This window comes from Acomys russatus, chromosome 30, assembly GCF_903995435.1.
Source record: "Acomys russatus chromosome 30, mAcoRus1.1, whole genome shotgun sequence".
In the NCBI taxonomy this organism is placed as follows: domain Eukaryota; kingdom Metazoa; phylum Chordata; class Mammalia; order Rodentia; family Muridae; genus Acomys; species Acomys russatus.
Window position 1 is genome coordinate 34,511,924 of NC_067166.1, and position 20,541 is coordinate 34,532,464.

The 20,541-nt window shown below is 43.1% G+C and overlaps 1 protein-coding gene across 1 annotated transcript in view; it reads left to right on the top strand.

Moving 5' to 3' along the window:
- Positions 1-20,541, top strand: part of Adgrv1 (adhesion G protein-coupled receptor V1) — a 469,943-nt gene that overhangs the window by 206,208 nt on the left and 243,194 nt on the right. The window contains exons 80-81 of the mRNA XM_051172399.1: positions 735-895; positions 7,617-7,717. Of these exons, the coding sequence (XP_051028356.1) occupies positions 735-895; positions 7,617-7,717 (262 nt within the window). The remainder of the gene's footprint in view (positions 1-734; positions 896-7,616; positions 7,718-20,541) is intronic.

Consider the following 20,541-nt stretch of genomic DNA (forward strand, 5'->3'; position numbering starts at 1 on the left):
ACGGCTGTGCTGATCTGTGGGTCCACACATGTCATAGCTGTGCTGATCTGTGGGATCCACACATGTGCTGGCTGTGCTGATCTGTGGGATCCACACATGTCACGGCTGTGCTGATCTGTGGGTCCACACATGTCATAGCTGTGCTGATCTGTGGGATCCACACATGTCATAGCTGTGCTGATCTGTGGGATCCACACATGTGCTGGCTGTGCTGATCTGTGGGATCAACACATGTCATGGATCCACACATGTGCTGGCTGTGTTGATCTGTGGGATCCACACATGTCACAGCTGTGCTGTTCTGTGGGATCCACACATGTCACAGCTGTGCTGATCTGTGGGATCCACACATGCCATGGCTGTGCTGATCTGTGGGATCCACACATGTCACAGCTGTGATGATCTGTGGGAAATTTTGAATGTCGGAGAAGAGCAGTTTACTTTGGATGGTTAAAGCAGCTACATCGTTGCTGGGCAGGCTAACTTCTGTGGTACAGCAAATGCTCTGGCAAGTGTGGTTGGTATTTACGCTGCTTCTTAAGGTGTCTTGGTGGAATCTGTTGGGTCATGTCCTGGACAAGATGTTCCCTCCAGTGTTTCTCCTGGAAAACGGAATCTGCTTAAGTCTTGAGTAAAGAACATTTAGTTTCAGCTAGTTATTTTTCCTTTAAAAACAGTCTTAACATCTTTGAAATATTATTTGAAAGAACAGCGACTATTGTGTTTTGTTCCAGCTGGTTGTCTGACAGCCAGTTTTGCAAAGTGGTTGGAGCTACTTCAGACTACGTGGAATGTGCCTGCTCACACATGTCTGTGTATGCTGTCTACGCCCAGACTGACAACCTGTCATCATACAACGAAGCGGTTTTCTCTTCTGGGTTTATATGCATCTCAGGTCAGTGGCAGGGTTTCCAAGTCATGAATTTTAAGCCTGTGAGAAGGAGATTTTCCCATGGTTAGTTTGTGTGTGAGAGAGAGATGGACGTACTGTAAGTCTTCAGTCCCCCACGGTCTCAACCATTAATGCATACAGTGGCGTTTATGGAGGGTGAGCTCGGTCTACCTCAGGAAGAGTATGGGATACAGGGTAAGACAGAGGCTAGATAGCAGGAAAGGGAACCATTTATGATATATTATATTTTATAACATAGACTTAACAGTTAGAATCTTGGATGGTATAAATCAATACATATAAAGATTTTGTCTTTTCATTAAAATAAAAATTCTACTCCATCAGCTGATTGGTATCCAACAACTTTGGTACTCTAAAATTATCTTCCAGTTAACCTAGCTAGCCCCGTTTTTATTGAGGTGATAGGAACTTGGATTTTTACTAATGTTTGTCAAACTGTGCATACTGTGTGGTGAAAACTGTGAGAAATTCTTACACTAATTCTCCATGCCTTACCTTTGGCTATACCCTATTTTACTGTGTAAATTCCCCTCTCATTATTTCTAAGAGCTATGACTATGAATAAAACCTTGCAGCCAGGTCGTTAGATCAAGTCCTGAGTCTGTCATTGGCTAGTTGTGTGAACTGGAGTAAATTAACTGATTTAATGTGTCAGTATACCGCAGAATTCCTATGCCAATGTCTGTTTAACTACAAATCATATCCGTATATCAGAGTAGTAAATATATTAACTCACAAAATCCAATATCCAGCTTTAGTGATGATTTGTCTGTTACTGTGAGGGATTATCTTTCTACATGTATTATACCAATAATTCACTGAAAAATCTTTACCCAGTAGGAAGCCATTCTGAAGATAAAGACAGGTAATTAATTATCATTCCTGGTTCTGCTTGTAAAATGTTTCCATTTTACAGTTATAATTTTCCTTAAGATTCTGAATTATGAGTCTTAGATTCCATAGCATAAGTTAAGAAACTCTAATTCTTATAATAATATCCTTTATAAAAGATGGGTGGCATTTCTTACCCAATAAATTCTGCTAGGTTACTATAGTTCCAAATCAGAGGGAGACTTGTCTTACTTTAATGGTGGCATATTTTATCAGCAAAGAAGTTTCATAGAGTAATGAAATAAAAGTTAACCATATTGAAATAAAAATCTGGATATTATTTTACAAACAATTACAAGTGCTGCTGTGGCCCACAGGGATCCTCTGCTTTATACAAACATTGAACATAAAAATAGAGAGTTTAAAAATTTAAAGTATGGTGTCGCTGATTTCATGTGGACGTGCTAGAACCATAAGGTGTGTCAGGGAGAGCTGTTAGCCATTCTGTACACTCTATAACTTGGTGCGGAAAAAGCAACCCTGGCCAGCTCATGCATTTGAGAACCTACATGTCAGCATCCATATTTGTGCCTTTGACTTTGGATCAGCGACAAGACTTTGAAATTATGATTTTATTTGATAAGTATTGATAAGTAAGAACGCTGAAATCCTTTTTTTTTTTTTTTTTTGGCCTCAGTTTTCTCTTCATGACAGAACCAATACCCATTCATTCCTCTGATAGGTCTTCAGGAATTAGAAAAGATATCTCTTTGTTATTCACACACACACACACACACACACACACACACACACACACACACACACATACACACACACGTGTGTGTTTATATATGTATACATATACACATACATGTACATATATAATCAGTTTGGGTCAGGCCGAATGGAATAGCTCTGATTTCACAACAGTTAACTGGTCCTTTTCATGAGTGGAATAATGTACATACTCACAGGGGCTAGTTAGTTTTAGTCACAATAACTTCCAGGGCATCTGTGTCAGCTCTAGCTTGTGAGGAGGGTATTATCAGAATGATCTCATTCTGTCAAATGATGTGTCACCCGCAGAAAACACTTTAAACATGCTTAGAACCATAAAAAGAAGAGTTTGTGGGGACAAATCTAACTAAGAACAAGGTCACTCAGCGCTGGAATGCTTGGGAGACACGAAGATGATAACCTTACCTAGCAATGTCTGCAAAGGTGTTTTATTTGGCATCAGCTGAGCTGCACGTAGCAGAACGCCCCCTGGAAGTCTCTCCCAAAGACTTAGTTCCCAGGATGAACACTTAGGCACCTCATTCAGGCTGCTGGCACCCAGCCTCTCCTTACTTTTCTGCTCTGTGTTCCTCACACCGTGCCCGCTTCATCTTGTTCTGGTGTGGTCTCTGTTGGCTGCAGCACTGTTATCATCAAACTGGTAGTATCCAAGTGTGCCAGGCGGATTCAGGATTATGAGCCATGGAAACTGTTTCAAAACACACCTGGAATGCTGCCCCAACATCTTCACTAAATCCTTGTTCAGTGAACGTTCGTAAGCCAGTCACTTTCCAGAATATGAGACGGGCAAAGTTGGCCCTAGTCCCTGGGAGAGCAGCCAGTGCTGGACAGAGCACCTGGAAGGCAAGCTTTCAGTCCTATTTCTTGTTGGAGAAATAAGTAACACACAATGTGTTTCCGACTAGATGTATATTTTGCAGTGTTTCAACTTTGTGCTCTCTAACCACATTGTTTTAGTTGCTTCAGTGTCAATTCTTCTGAAATACAGTGTATTCTTTCATCACTCAGGAAATGAGCACATTTTAAATTCTAGTTCATTTACTGTATGAAAATTTGAACAACTTCTCCTGGCTCCTTAATTATCAAAGCTCTTGTCTCTCTGGCAACAGCATCCTCCCCCAATACATGGGGCTGTGTGCTCCAAGGCGCCTCACAATGACGTTTGTTTCTACTGAAAACCTTTCAAGGGTTGATTGACTTTTTAAAAAAAAAATCTTTATTTAGTTTTATTTTATGGGCACTGGTATGTAGGTGTCATATGCCTTGGAACTGGAGTTACAGACAGTTATGAGCTGCCATGTGGGTGCTGGGAATTGAACCCAGGTCCTTTAGAAGAACAGACAATGCTCTTAACCACTGAGCCATCTCTCCAGACCCGGGTTGATTGACTTTTGTTTCCATCCTTCAGTTATTAGTGACACTACCCAAAGCACATTGCATGGAGGGAAAACTTAGAGAAGTAGCGGACTCAGCGGCATCTGTAATAAAGCAGTAGAAAACCTCCAGTCACAGGGACACGAGGCAGAAAGATGAGAAACAGCAGTGCTAGAGAGCTAACACCTGAGCTAGCAGTGACACAACAGTAAGCTCATTTTATTTGGATTTATCTGCAGAGGAAGCAGATAGAGTGATGGACTGACACACAAACATGCAAAGTTATAAATATTTTAAAGAAAAATGTGTTAAAAAAATGTACGGACATTTGTCTTGTGTGGGGCTAAATTGCAGACAGATGGGCAGTTTTTCTCATCTGTAAAATAGTGCTGCACAGCAATGGTGTCTCCTGGCTCTGGCTACTTGCATACAAACATGTTTATATTCACATAAATGCTCCACTATCATATACCCGACTAGATGTATATTTTGCAGTGTTTCAACTTTGTGCTCTCTAACCACATTGTTTTAGTTGCTTCAGTGTCAATTCTTCTGAAATACAGTGTATTCTTTCATCACTCAGGAAGGAGTAACAGTTCTCTGCAATGGGGCTTTCTGTGATGATGACATTGTCTCATAGCGTCTAATCTATGATATACTGGCATAGGTGGCCATTCATCCTTGAAATACGAGCACATTTCAGGTCAGGTCTGAGAGCAGCAAAGAACAGACTCCTGTTCAGAGCTGGGTCCTAACTAAGTCACATGCTGTCATTGGTACTATGTTGCGAGGAGCAATGCATCTGCCTTTTCTTTTGTAGGTGTGTAGGCATCCTGTGCATCAGGGCACTACGTAAGGGCTTTCTCTTCCAGCCCAATCTGTAATCCACATAGGGCTAGGAAAAAAAAAAAAAAAAGAATATTACTTAGCAAACAGATTCTTTCTCTACAGAATTGCCAAGAAATAAAATGTTAACAACTGCAGAGTGCATATTAAGGTAAAGCATGGAGTTACTCAGCTTGCTATACTTTGTTTTTAGAAGTTCTATGTTCTGTGATTTAAATATGTATATTAAGGAATTTAAGCTAAAGAACTGCAATTAAAATATTTGTGTAAAGGTTAGGTACACATATTGACTATAAGTACTCATTTCCAGACTAAGGAAAGGGTTACTTTCCTAAATTTGTATATTATTGTATAGTGCTGTGGATAATTAAATCTGTTTGTAGTGATTTAAAAACCTGGTAACTAAAATATTTATTTCTTTAAAGCTCACGTATTCTATATCATTTCCAAAGGCAGATGGGCTTGCCTAGTGTTAGTGCAGCTTAAGAGTCTCAGCACAGTTCCCCTTACAGTGAAGAATGAACCAGTATTCTGGTTAGCTCCTGACTGCTGTGACAAAGCACTGACCTAGCAGCTTGCAGAGGAAAGGATGGATTTGAGCTCATCGCTCCCAGTCCCTCACGAATGAAAGTCAGGTCAGGAGCACCAGGCAGGAACCTGGAGGCAGGAACCGAAGTGGGGGGCCATGGCGGATGTGATTTATTGCCTTGATTTTCCATTGCTTACTCAGCTGGCTCTTTTTGAATGACCTAGAATCCCCTTCCCAAGGAGTGGTAGTCCTCATAGTGAGCTGGGCCCTCCCAGATCAATCTTAGTCCAGCAAAATGCCCCCACAAACTTGTTTACAGGCCAATCTGATGGAGGCGTTTTCTCCATTGAGGTTCCCTCTTCCCCTCTGGCTTGGGACGAATTGACTAAACCCTAACCAGCCCAGCCAGATACCCGTGAAATGTTAAGTCTAAAGGCTGCTGCAACCTAGCCCACTTTTCTGCCTCTGGTTTTGAATACTGAATTAGAATCAGGGCACCATGGTGGCATTTTAATGAAGCTTTTTATATACAATCAGGTATTTCTAAACTTGTCACCATTAACTGTGCTAAGTCGCTGTGGCAGAACAGGAATATGATGGGGAATTGATTTCCAAATTAAGGAAGAAATCACTAAATAAGTTCTTATGAAATACAATGGGCAGGAAAGGTGTGCGCTCCTCCTGTGGCCAGTGCTCAGCTCCTTGGCTTGCATTGTCACCACCAACCCCAGGAAACCTCAGTAAATACATTCGTGTTATCAAGTGCTTGGTAATGAGAAGACAGATGTGGTTAGGCTTGCTTCTGAGTCAGTTTTACACACACACACACACACACACACACACACACACACACATCTGCACACACCTGCAGGCCTGAGTGCTGGGTGTGCAGAAGCACGGTCACATATGTGGCTTGGCTTGGACGTAGCACGGACACCTGCACACCTGACCCCCAGTGTCATGGCAGTTGTGCTAAGAGTGGATTGCTCCTGACTTCCAGGAGGAGACTGTAAATGAAAAGCCTTGCTCCTCTTTGCAGGGAATTTCTTCTATTCCATTGAAACATAAAATATGATTGAACTAGTTTTCTGAAGCGGAGTTCTGAGTGAGAGGAGTTTCTGAACAGAAAATGAGTCAGAAGACCCCACGTACACACTTTTGCACACACTTAACCCTCTCCCCCCTAACATGTGGTTTTCTCTAAATCCCCACTCCACAGCTCCAGAGAATATTGCTAATACCAGGGTCAGCCAGATGGCTTCAGAGAATATAATGGAGAATAAAATGTTAATTTATGGCAATGTCTCTTGTTCGTCAAGACGGCATTGGTGTTAAGTAAGGAAGTACATAGAAACCATGGGACACTGTGCATGCCAATAGTTGGCTTCTGAGATTCTTACACAGAAAAGCCCAATCCAAAACCCGTGTGGTAAGAAGCCCATGGGGCAAGTAAATGACTAGTGTTTATTAAATTACTATCTGAAAACTTTAAAGCAGAAAATATTCTCAAGTAGTCTGCCTTCAAGTCTGGTGTAGTGGTGCATGGCCACAGTTCTACCACTCAAGAGTGAGGCAGAGGGATTGCGATGGCAAGGCTGTCATAGACTCCCAGGTTTCAGGGTAATAATGCAAGTTAGAAGTTCAGATCTTTGTGTTTAACTTCATTACCTTAAAGGGGGGGTGAAAAAAAAAAGGAAAATTTCCTGGTTTGACACACAGCAAAAGGGTTAGCTGAAAGTTCATAGCTACCTGCTACTGTGCTCACGTGTCACTACCCACTGCTGTGGTCACATGTCTGCTTCTGTTAGTGAGTAATTATGAATCTCAGCCTCTGGAGGACCATTCACAGTTTTATGCTCAAAAAGTTCTAGTCACCTTTCTAAATATTTCTACTAACCCAAGCCACTCACTCCAAAAAACAAAATTAAATAAAACAAAGCAAACACACACACACACACACACACACAGAGTTTTAAAATTAGGATGAAAAAGCATTTTTTGAACAGTAAAGCTGACTAATAGCAACACAGAAAATAAAATGCTTATTAAAGCTATTAGTGTTATTTATTTATGTTTTCCTTTTTACATGGACAAAAAAACTTGTAAGCAATTGGAAATATAAAGTTATTCTTTGGGTTAATTGATATATGTGAAGATTATATACATCATGCAAAATGGAATATGTTGGAATTTCATTATAATCTTTTGTAGAGGTACTATGCCACGCTATGAAGGGTGGCCTTCTCTGCTTACTGTCCCAGAGATTTTTTGTTCTGTACATACAATCTCTTCATGGATTTCACATGGGCTCTTTTGTTTCTCCAGGTCTTTGCTTGGCTGTTGTTTCACACATGTTTTGTGCCAGACACTCGATGTTTGCAGCTAAACTTCTGACCCACATGATGGCAGCCAGTTTAGGAACACAGGTAGGAGACAGACTGCACTCATGGCCTGTTATGGGATGTCTGTCGCTCCTCTCCTACGGTTCTTGAGCTGAGTGTCCATGGGTCGTGGTCATCTACTCAGTTGAAATGAGCTTGTTTGCTTTTGCATTTGAGCGATATGGAGAAGAAAGGAAGCATATGAAAATGATCATATCACCGCAATATGTATATATTTACAATTTTTTTGAGATTGTAATGTAATTGCATCATTTTTGTTCCCCACATACTCCACTGGGGAAGACGGTTTCTTGTGTTCTCAGTGTTCCTCGGTTGTCTGTAGTTTTTGTGTGTAGTGTTGAGTCTTCCCCCATTGTTCTGCATTAACATGTCAGCCTGCGTGGTGCCACCCTTGTTCTGCTCATGTATATGCAGCCGTGTTGTTGAGACTTTCTGGGGGAGCGTCTGACATTTCTAGGAGACACAATCGCAGAGCAAATACCCCATTTACCTGCCTCTTGCGGTATCCCATCACCCCAACTGACAGTAATCCCTGACAATAATTGTTGTAGATGCATTGGAACTGGGCTCCACAATTCATTTTGATTGGTTTCTGTAATATTTTCCATATATGTCACAAAGGGAAGTTCTAATATGTGTGTTTTGAAAATGTCTTTCTTTGGAGAACTACTTACAAGAAAATAGCTTCTTTACAAAACATTCTAGTGTTAGTTAATTCATGCTAAATATATTACTAATTCATATATGCTCATATTAGTGAATATAGTTTTATCTGTTTACACAAACTATACTATCTCATGAATTCTTTATGTCTAGGAAATTAAGATGACTCATACAAAGGGTAGGAGAATAGCTCATTGTCAAAGCATGCACATATATTTTCTTATATTCACACCATATTCAAAGCTCTGGGATCAACCCTTAATATATACACACATATACAAAGATAAATACACAGTAAAACGTTTGTACCAACCTTCTGTTCTTCATTTAACACAGTGGAATGTAGTTTAGAAGAATACTGTCCTATTAAAAATAGTTCAGTTTTCTATGGTCGGTGAAATAAGAAAAACATGAGGATGCTCACTGGCACTTAACTTAGAGCATACATTTAAAAACATCCTTTAATGCACAGAAGGTAGATTGAAAGGTGAGATTAAACACCTTTTCTATCCACAAGGTATTAACTGTCTACAAGAGTGGTTGACACATTGTAGAGGCTGGCAGATTCTCCATCTGTATCCTGTATTAAGTGTCACACGGAGAACACAGATTGCTTGCCAAGTGACTGTGAATATCGGGATAAGAGCTTCATTCATGGTTTTGCAAAGGTCATGGGCATTTTCATAGCGGCGGGGGGAAGCCATTCCCTTTGCCTATGGTACAGGACATGGAGGGCATAACAGTGGACGGGGACAGGAGGGAAGAATGTCCGGTCATGTGACCTTAAGAGTTGAAATCATTGAATCTGACACGCCCCATAACGTTCTTATGAATTCAGTTTTAGAATAGCATTCTGTAAAACACAAACGGTTCTGAGATGCTTATAGAGCACTGGGAATGGCGGCTTTCCTGGAAAAAAAATCTTGAAGTTCTATTTATTCATATGTTATTTATCTACTCTGTAGGTGTGTGCATGTGTGTGTGCGCATTTGTGTGTGCACGTGTGTGTGTGTGTGTGTGTGTGTGTGTGTGCATGCATAGGTACACAAATGCTATGGCATGAATGCTGCATTGGTTCCCTCTTTTTTAACATTTATTTTTATTTATTTATTTTTGAAATTTTATCTTATTAATTTATTCCTATTACATCTCAATGGTTATCCCATCCCTGGTATCCTCCTGTTCCTCCCTCTTATCACCATGCGGGATCCAGGAATCAAACTCAGGCCACTAGGTTTGCATAAAAGTGCATTACCCTCTGACCCACTTTGTGAACTCAGTGACTGATTTCTCTCCTTCCCTCCCTCCTTCCCTCCTACCCTCCCTCTCTCCTAAACTGAAAATATTCTTTTCATATAATTTATTCTTATCATATTTTCCCTCCCTTATCTTCTCCCAACCTTCTCCTCACTCAATGCTTTCTTCCTCTCTCTGTAGACAACTAACAGTCAATAAACAAGTAAATAAACAAGGAAGAAAATAAAAAGCACAAAACACAAACAAAACCATGAGAACACAAAATCAGAAACCATACTATGTAAGCAGAAGACTAATTCGATTTAAAAAAAAAGCCCGAACAAAGCAATATAAGACAAAAGGAAAATCTACAAAAATATCAGACACTGTTCTATGTTGGCCCTCTGCTGAAGCCCACCCTTAAGTGTGCTTTAGATTGCAGTGAGACTCTGCAGGAGAAAACTACATTTTCCTTTGCAAGGCGGTTGTCAGTTGGAGGTGGCGTCTTGGTTAGGGAAGGGGACTTGTGTCCACTTCTCCCTCTCAATGCTAGGACCCTGTCTCCTTAGGCCCAGTGCATGCTGCCATGGTTTCTGTGAGGTCATATGTGCATCAGTCCCTTTGTGTCTAGAAGGCGCCATTTCCTGGGTATCATCCAACCCCCATGGCACTTAAAACCTTTCCATTTCCTGTTTTGCATAGCTGCCCAAGCCCCGGGTCAGGGTAAGAGGTGAGGGAAGTGTTTGATGATGAGACATCCCATTTAAGACTGAGTGTTCTAAAGTCTCCCACACTCTGCACATTGTCCTGATCTGTATCTGTAAGGATAGCTGAGTGAAACACTGACCTATGAGCATAGCAGAATGTCATCCGGAGTCATTTTATTGCTACATTACTTTAGCAGAACAACAGTATTTGTTTTTGCCCTTGGCCTACCTCATCCTAGGTTTTGGGCCACCAGAGGGTCATGCAGAGTGATGGTTTTTAATTTTTTTATTAATTGATGAATGTATTTATTCACTTTACATCCCAGTCATAGCTCCCTTTTTCCTCTCTTCCCAGTCTCATCCTCCCTCCATCTTCTCTCCTCTTATCCCTTAGAAAACACGAGCCCCACTACGCATCCACCCCAGCTCCTCAGGTCACATCAGGACTCAGCACTCCTCTTCCCCTGTGGCCTGGCAAGACAGGGCCACCATGGGGAAGTGATCAAAAAGCAGGCGACAGAGTCCATGTCAGAGACAGCCCCCTCTCCCCTTACTAGAGGACCCACATGAAGCCTGAGCTGCCCATCAGCTGCATCTGTGTAGGGGGCCAAAGTCCAGTCCATGCGTGGTCCTTGGTTGGTGTGTCAGTTTCCACAAGCCCCTCTGGGGCATGGTGAGTTGGCTCTGTTGGTCTTGTGGAGCTCCTGACACTTCTAGGTTCTTTTATCCACCACTATCCCTCTCCCCCACCCCACCCCCTACATTTCCACAAGACTCCAGACAGAGCAGAGATTAAGGGAATGTCTAGCCAATGCCTGGCCGAACTCAAGACCCAGCCCGTGGAAGAGAGCCAACCCCTGGCACTATTGACGATACTCTGCTATGCTTACAGACAGGAACCTAGCATAGCTGACCTCTGAGAGGCTCCACCCAGCAGCCCTTCAAAACATGCTGAGACTCACAGCCAAACATTGGGTGAAGTGTAGGAAGTCTTGATTTCTTGCTTGGGGTTGATTATATGCATGAACTCAACTTGTGTAAAATTTTCTACGCTGTGTTACTGAGAGAGCCTGAAGTGTGCGTTGTTAAAGAACTAGACTGATTAACATGGAAAATTATCTGAAACAGTGGCATTCTGTTGCTTCCAGCCCCCGTCCCGCCCCTACCCTGGAATGGTAATGTCCTTTAAATTTCATAACCTATTTTTCAGAGAAAAATCAAGGGCTGAATTCAGATTATGTGTTTAAAGTACCTGTGGGTTATTGATGGTAGCAGATGTTTCCCAAGGGGGTTAGCATTGAATTTGATGAGGCTATTTACAGTTAGATCCCGTCACAACAGTCAGATCTTGCCTTTGCTTCCATATGTAACACAGTAAAGAACTCACCTTCCATAATTAGAGTTTACTTGGCTCTATTTGCTACCCATTTTTGGTGGTTTTTTTTTTTTTTTTTTGGCAGCAACATTTATACAAGATTTAATTATAGCACCATATTATTATAGACAATTCTTCAGCACGCTAGCAGACAAATTCGCTCATGTCTGGGGATAAGAAAAACCCCGAATCTATATGTTAGAATATTGCTTCTGACTCACATTGTGCTTAACACTGAGTCTGAAGAAAATGCTTAGTCAAGGGCACATGGTTTCAGCATATTTTTACTATGGACAAAACAATGTGGTGTAAAAATCACATAAGAAATGACTTATGGCATAAAATAATGAAAACTATGTTTAAATAGCTTGTTTTTGCCCAAGATGTTTTAGTTATTTCATGTCAAAAGTCAAACAATTGGCATGGTTTCCAAAGGAAGTGCTCTTTTCTCAACCTATTAACCAGCTGATTATAAGGGCCCCAAGGACACAGGTCTATAACTCATTACAAACTCTTTAAAATCTGCAATGTGTAGAAGCTAGTGTTCCATTTCTCATTTTGAAGGATATGGAATATTTGAAAAACTCCTGGATTTTGAGCAGGAGGCACAGCTCAGCAGTCTAGAGCACTTGCTGATAGTAAAAAGTGCTATCTAACTGAAAGGGAATGCTTTTCTCCCCTTGCCTAGAGTCTCTTATTTCACTTTCAGCTTGCACGGCTCTGGCACCAAATAACTTATGGCTGTTAGCTTGGTGTTTTCTGGGGACTCCTAACAGTGGGAGCGGGTATAGCTCTGACTCTTTTGCCTGCTCTTGGGACTCTTTTCTTGCTATTGGGTGGCCTTGTGCAGCTTTGACATGATGGCTTTTGTCTTATTGTATCTTATTTTGTAATGCTTGGTTGTTGTGTGCTTTTTGCTTGTTGAAGGCCTGTTCTTTTCCTTTTTTTCTCTTTTTTTTTTTTTACTAATATATGTCTTTTAATTCTTCTTTTTTCTTTTTTTTATATTTTATTAATTTATTCATATTACATTTCAATGGTTATCCCATCCCTTGTATCCTCCCATTCCTCCCTCCCTCCCATTTTCCCCTTACTGCCCTCCCCTATGACTGTGACTGAGGGGGACTTCCTCTCCCTGTATATGCTCATAGGGTATCAAGTCTCTTCTTGGGGCCTGTTCTTTTCTTAAGGGAAACAGAGGGGGATTGGATCTGGGGAAGAAGGGAGCTGGGGCGGGGGGAGCTGGGAGGAGTGGAGGGAGGGAAACTGTGGTCAGAATGTATTGTATGAAAGAAGAGTCTATTTTCCAATATTAAAAAGATGTATTTTATTTTTTAATAATATGTGGGTCGGGGGTGGATATGCATATGAGCACAGATTCTAGCAGAGAGAAGAAGGCACAGCACTGCATGGAACTGATGTCATAGGCTGTGGTGATTCCTCAGCACAGATGCCAGGAGCCAAATGCGGGTCATCTGCAAGGGCAGCAGGTGCTCTTGACTGCTGAGCCATCTCTCCAGCTCAAAGTCTAGGACTTTTCAGAAACATTGGCTTCTACACATTGCAAATTGTAAATGATTTGTAGTGTGAGTTATAGGCCTGTGTCATTGCGGCCCTTACAATGGCAGCCATGGATCTCTCATTCTAGGTCCTCCATCCTCGCCAAGTAGACGTAACTGGAGCTTAAATTAACTGGAAGAAAAGAAGGGATGTGCTCCAAGGCTCTGGTTCTTGGTAAAGGGGTAAAATGCCTCTAGTTACCCATAAGAGTGGAGTTTATGAGTACTGGACAGACACACATGCCTTTCCTCTTAAAGAAGTAGGAGATTGCCGTGTATGTGTGTGTCTCACAGGCTGCCTTGAACTCGCTATGTATCTGAGGGTGACCTTGAATTTCTGTTCTTCCTGCCTCCCGCACCCCCCCCCGTGTCATGCAGAGATTAAAGACTGACATCACCATGCTGGTTTGTGCATTGCTGGAAATGGAACTAAGGCCATATGCAGGCTAGGCACACACTACCACCTGAGCCACATCTCAGCTCTCCTGACTTCATTTTGAAGTAGTGCGGTGCAACGTATTTGTAATTCAGGCTGTCAGAAAAAAATGTGCTTAAATTTGCCTGTTCTCTATTTTTAGAAACATATACAACTTACTAATTCACTATATTTTTTTTATTGCATTTCTATCCAGAACTGGAGGAGGATACACAAGAATCAATATATTGTTCTTATGTTGAAATTGGATGGGTAGAGAGCGGGGTAGGAGTGGAGGGGAAAATGATCAATACATATTTTTGAAAAAAAATTTTTAAATCAATTTAACGCTTTAATGTGAGTATGTCATTCAAATATCTTTGAGTATCTTTGACTAAATATGCCAGCAGGTGGCAGTAGAAGATTTTTTTTTTTCCCTAAAAAACTTAAGTCAGTCTTGCAGAATTGGCTTTAGGTAGAAACTGAAGGGTACTTTCAAAGATTTCTTTGCCTGAACTATAGTGTGTGCACCATAGCATAGCACACACTCAGTTGTGGGTCTCTGGTCTTGTCTTTTCGTCCTTTGTATTCAAAACTGACGTGAATGCATTTGTAAGTTCACGTCAGAGAGCGTCTAGCTACCCGTCCTTGATAGAAATACCTTGCTAAAAACCATCAGTTCCTTTTAAGTGAAGGGCCATGGAATGATTTTTTTCATAATACATTTACACTAATCATAATGTGCCTACTATTAATACAGAAAATTGTGTTTACTGGAATATCACAGAATTTTTGAACTAAGACTTATATTTTTAGTAGTTTATCAAAAGGGTGTATTTTCCTTCAGTCGTGTATTTCTCATTTAGCTACAAGAAAGTGATTAAATGGCAAGAAGGCGTGAGAGTGAGCACTCGCTTCCCGTGTGATGTGAAACAGCCAACAGACTTTCATGGTGTTGGCAGATATTCCTGAGAAAAACATCTAGTTCTATCTTTGGAACTTTTATCTTAGAATCACATTGCCCTGTGTGCCCTGAGCAGGCTGCTGAGCAGCAGGGACAAAGGGCATCTTTGCCACTCAGGCTTCTCGGTTCCAGGGGTTTTATCGGGAAAAGCAACTCCCCAATTCTAAAAAAAGCACAGAAAGATAGCACAGTGTTTACTTAGATTAATAAAACCTGCCAATGGGGAAACATTTGATTTCTGGGTTTTTCTTTTTTCTTTTCTTTTCTTTTTTGTTTTGTTTTGTTCGTTTGGTTGGTTTGGTTTGGTCTAGTTTGGCTTAATTTCATCTTCTAAAGTGGAATAAAAAACCTGTTCAGAGAACCTCTGTGTGCGTTGAGTATGGTACAAGTACCATGGAGCCACTACACTGACTCACGCTGGTCTATGGGTTAGAAGTTGAAATGCTTCAGTGTTTTTTGTTTTGTTTTGTTTTTTTGGTTTTTTCTTTTTTAGCTGCCATTGGATGTGCATGGATTTTAGCTTCATCTTTCTCCTCACGAAGGCAGAGAGAGTTGCTTGTTAATTCCGAGGACTACTATTTAGAGCTCAGCAAAGGTTGGGCTGTTTATCCCTCGGCACGATTTGGGAGTGTTATTGCAAAATGTCTGTTTCCAGGGTTGATCCAGATTGCACACAACCGCTGACCGGCTTCCCTTCCATCCGAGCCTTGTGTCTCTTCAGCTCTTAGTGTCTAGCATCCTGGAGACTCCCTGTGGACTGCTGACTGCCTGACCGAAGCCACAGCCACCTGTGGTTCCCCAGCACTGGCCCGTCCAGTAGGACGGGGCCTGATTTTCCCAGGCAAACTTGACCTGTTACAGTGTTGAAACTGTTAACACAAGAAAGACATCGTGTGTCTAGGGCCCTGACTGCCATATTTAACCAAGAACTCTGTCTGGATGCCTACCAATCATCCATCTATCTAACTATGCATGTGTGAATATATGAATGTATGTATGTATGTTTATTTGTTCGTATCTATATCATCTATCTATCTGTGTACGTATGTATGTATGTATGTATGTATGTATGTATGTATGTATGTATCTATCTATCTATCTATCTATCTATCTATCTATCTATCATCAATCATCACCCAGCTGTCTGTTATTGATGTGTCTGTCTATTTTAGCTCAACTGACACGGAGTAAGCTGGAGTACTATGACAAGAGCTGGTTCCCTTTAGCTAGAGCTTTTGACCACTCAGTTATTAATTGGACCGGTATTTGTTGTCTTTACTTTTGCTCTTAAAAAGAAAAAATAAGGGGCCGAGGGGGCATGCAGGCGGCTAAATGTTTAAATACCAGGACCAAAACCAGATCTTGCTTTGGAGCTCTGGAACTTGAGCTGTACCAGGGACGACGTTGGCTTTACATATTGTGCAGGTGGCAACAGACACGCATTTTCTAAACTGCAGCCTACGTACCCTGTTCGAGTTCAGGGCTGAGCTGGTCATCTGATTGGGGGCGGGGGATGGCTACCTCATCCTGCCTGTGGCGAGACCAGAGCAGCCTGGAGCTACCTGCCTGCTCCTCTGCTTGTAGCCAGTGCCTCCATCATTATCATTAGTCCTAAGTATACGTTATCAACTTTTGTCTGCACTAGAAAAATCACCTTAACTTTTTATTTAAGAATTGAAAAAGGAGTAAAATGTCTTTAAAATTACTTTTGGCCATTTATCATTCCCTCAGTTTTGGGAGAGGTCTCTCAGGTTAACTTTTCCTTTTCTTTCTTTCTTTCTTTTTTTTTTTTTTTTCATGTGTTTGCATTTATACCATGCATGTGTGTACATGTGTGTGTATGTGTGGGTGTGCATGCGGAAGACTAAGGCTGATAGCAAGTATCTTCCTTGATCTCTATTATTCACTGAGGTGGGGTCTCTCAGTCGAACCTGGAGGTCAATAGCGATAGTCTTGCTAGCCAGCTTGCTTTCTCTGACCATCCGTCTCCACCTTCCGAGGCCGGAATTCTATGAGACCTTCATGACCAGATAGCATTTGCACGCATTCTGGGGATGGGGACTCTAGTCTTGTGGGCGTGGCAAGTGCTTTAACTGCTGAGCCGCCCCTCCACCACTGGGGGTTCCTTCCTGTCTTTCAGTTGATACATAGTTGCAGGGGTATTTGTAGGCACAGTGTGAGTCGGCTCACGTGCATAATGTGCGATCGATCTTTAGGAGAAGAGAGCCAGACTCTCCTCTGCATGGCACTTCTGTATTGTTGTGACTCTTCAGACTTCCCTTTATTGGCTGGGAGTGTATACCAAGCTTGGCCGACTGGTTCCGCCGTGATGATGTCTCACTAGAGTTAACCCGTCCCATTTCCCTGCATCCTGTTCATTACCCAGGCCTTCCTTGGCTTTCCTTTTCTACGCTTCCTACTCCTTGGAACTGTGTTTCTGTTCTCTGCCCTTGTTTGCTTCAGTTTTTCTTTTCTTTTTCTTTTTTCTCCAAGCCTAAACAGGGAAAATTCTCCCAGCAAACTGATATGGGACACACATGAAGTTTTGACTTGGGCCTTCCTCAGAAAAATTTCACACTTAGAGGAACCTACTAGTATTTTCTTTGCTATGAAATAAACTACTAGGCTCAGCATGCTGTCTCGCGCTTGTAATCTCAGCTTTCTAAGAGCTGGGGCAGGAAGATTGCTCCAAGTTAAAGTCCAACCTGTTGTCATTGTGATTAGGCTGGGCTGTAAGGTACGGCCCTGCTGCATGCAAACAAACAGTAATAAAAGGCTGGAACCAGTTTTTTTCCCCCTCTGGACTCTTCCTTCGTTTTGAACAGCTGGGCAGGGCCCCACCTTTTTGTACAAAACTTTTCAAAGCTATTTCACTGTACTTTTCCTTCATGTAAGGATTGGGTTGGTAGACATGACTAAATAAGTTGGGTTTATGATGCTAATTGCCTCTAAGTTATGTGCATCTGTGTGGCAAAAAGATTATTACAGCCACATTCAACAATCTAGAGTGAAATTAAAAAACAAGGGAAATTGAACGAATCCTTATTCCCAGCCAAGGGCATCATTCATCTGTGCCGTCCTCACCTCCAGCCAGCTTACCACAGAGACAACACTGAGATCGTGTAGTGACAGACACCAAGCAGTTGCTATCCACATGAAGCGTGCAAGTAGCAGTCTTGAGCAGTAGTCTCGTGGTTGCATGCAGTGGGGGAATCAATGGCTTCCTCTGTGCTCCTGCGTGCAGGGCAGCATAGGCTGAGGAGTAAGGGCCTCTGCTTGAAAAGTGTCCACAGCAGAAATGGGATCCAGCCTGGGTGCCGAAGTGCACATATGATCTGAAAACAGAACGGTATGGTCTTGGCAGGGAAGAAAAGAGTAAAAGTACAGTGTTGTAGTGAATGCTGTGAGCATCCCTGGGGCAAGAATCACAGGTACCTGTGGAGAAATAGGCCAGCGGAAGGTGGGACAGTGCCCTGCTGGCTGAGATCTGGGGAGCCTTGGAGTCTCCACTGGTGTTAATCCATAAAGTCACCGTGCAAAAAGGCCTGTTTTGTGGAAGACCACTGCAACTAGGGATCGAATGAAAGCCGGGTGAAGATGGATGGAAGGCCAGGCCTGGACTGACCAGCTTTAAAAGGTCCCCAAGAGGGAAACCCACTGTTATCTGCATGTGCTTGGGGAGTGATGGAAAGGAGAGTTCAAGGGGACACAAACCGATGATGACAATCATCTTGTTTTGCATTGTGGAAATGCTGCTTTCCTGTCTCTTTAAACCAATGAAGAGGCTATACTGTGCATTTTACCAAATTTAATAAACATTAATATACTAATTACTAAATACTAGATGAGATGATGATGTGAGAGAGGTGTAGTATCACAACTATTTAGCAGATGGAGAAGTTGTACCAAACAGAGTTTGGAGTCCTTGCCAGGGCCACATGGTGGTAACAGAGCTGACAGTTGACCGCGGCAGCCGGGCCCAGTCATTGCTATAACCCCTCTGCAATGCCACCTCACAGAAGAGACATTCAGAAAGCATATCACTATGCTTTATGGCTCGGAGATAACTTATGTGGCCATGAACTGGTGCTTTCCTCGGCCTTCCACAAGAAAGGATGGAAGGTCTAGTAGCTGGGCATGAGCACAGCTTGGAGTTTAGGGCCTTTCATGTTTCCGTAGCACATTCAAAGAGATAAGCAAGACACTTCCTGCATCCGTGGGGGTCAGTCGAGCTATAGAATGTTTAGAGGGGTTTGCCTCCTGTGCCCTACGTCACAGATTAGAAAACGAGGCTTAGGAGGGAAAAGATTTCATTTCCTGCCCGCAACACCCTAAGAATGTTAAAGAAAAAGGGATGGCAGTCAAAGTCTGTGTGGCTAGAAAACCCAGACTTTAGATTCCATGTTGTATGGCGCAAACAAATGCACCTGGAGATAATTAGAACGTAGAGAATATTTTGAAATCAAGGAAGGACAGGCTAGATTTTCTCTGAGATTGTTCCTCAAGTTTACCAAGAACAAAGTTCCTAGAAACCCATGGAGAACATGGTGGGAATTAGAAACGGTTAAAGACACGGAAGAGGCTGCCACACCAAACATGGGAGAATCCAGCTGTGGGTGGCTGGAGAGCAGCACTGGGGTTGGGGGGGGTGGAGAATCCAGCTGTGGGTGGGGAGCACCACTGGGGGGGTGGTAGAGAGAATCCAGCTGTGGGTGGGGAGCAGCACTAGGGGGGGAGAGAATCCAGCTGTGGGTGGGGAGCAGCACTGGGTTGGGGGAGACTCCAGCTGTGGGTGGGGAACAGCACTGGGGGGGGGGGAGAGAATCCAGCTGTGGGTGGGGAGCAGCACTGGGGGGGGGGAGAATCCAGCTGTGGGTGGGGAGCAGCACTGGGGGGGGGGGAGAGAATCCAGCTGTGGGTGGGGAGTAGCACTGGGGAGGGGGAGAATCCAGCTGTGGGTGGGGAGCAGCACTGGGTGGGGGGAGACTCCAGCTGTGGGTGGGGAGCAGCACTGGGGGGGAGAGAATCCAGCTGTGGGTGGGGAGCAGCACGGGGGGGGGGGGGAGAGAATCCAGCTGTGGGTGGGGAGCAGCACTGGGGGGGGAGAATCCAGCTGTGGGTGGGGAGCAGCACTGGGGGGGAGATTCCAGCTGTGGGTGGGGAGCAGCACTGGGTGGGGAGAGAATCCAGCTGTGGGTGGGGAGCAGCACTGGGGGGCGGGGGAGAGAATCCAGCTGTGGGTGGGGAGCAGCACTGGGGCAAGGAGAGAAGAAAAGCAGCTGCAGGAGCAACAACAACTGCTTCTGCTAGTCCTCTTCCTCCTCTTCCTCCTTTCTCCTCCTCCTCTTCCTCCTCCTCATCTCCCTCCTCCTCTTCCTTTTTTCCTCCTCTCTTTCTCCTCGCTTCCTTCTCCTCCCCCTTTTCCTCTTCCTCCTTCTCCTCTCCTCCTCCTCTTCCTTCTCCTTCTCCACCTCTTCTTCCTTTAATTTAGAAGCTTATTGAGGGAAACTGGCCCCAAATCTTCCACCAAACAACAGGTCCACACTACCTCACTGATAATTCTAAATTTTTTTAAAATTTCTTTTTTATGGTTTTTCGAGACAGGGTTTCTCTGTGTATCCTTGGCTGTCCTGGACTCACTTTCTAGACCAGGCTGGCCTCAAACTCACAGCGATCCACCTGTCTCAACAAGACCTAAAGAAGCTCTGTAAAAGAGTTACAGAGCCGGGCATGGTGGCGCACACCTTTAATCCCAGCACTCGGGAGGCAGAGGCAGGTGGATCGCTGTGAGTTCGAGGCCAGCCTGGTCTACAAAGCGAGTCCAGGATGGCCAAGGATACACAGAGAAACCCTGTCTTGAAAAACCAAAAAAAAAAAAAAAAAAAAAAGAAAAGAAAAGAAATTAGTAACTTTCTCTCAGCTCCAGCGT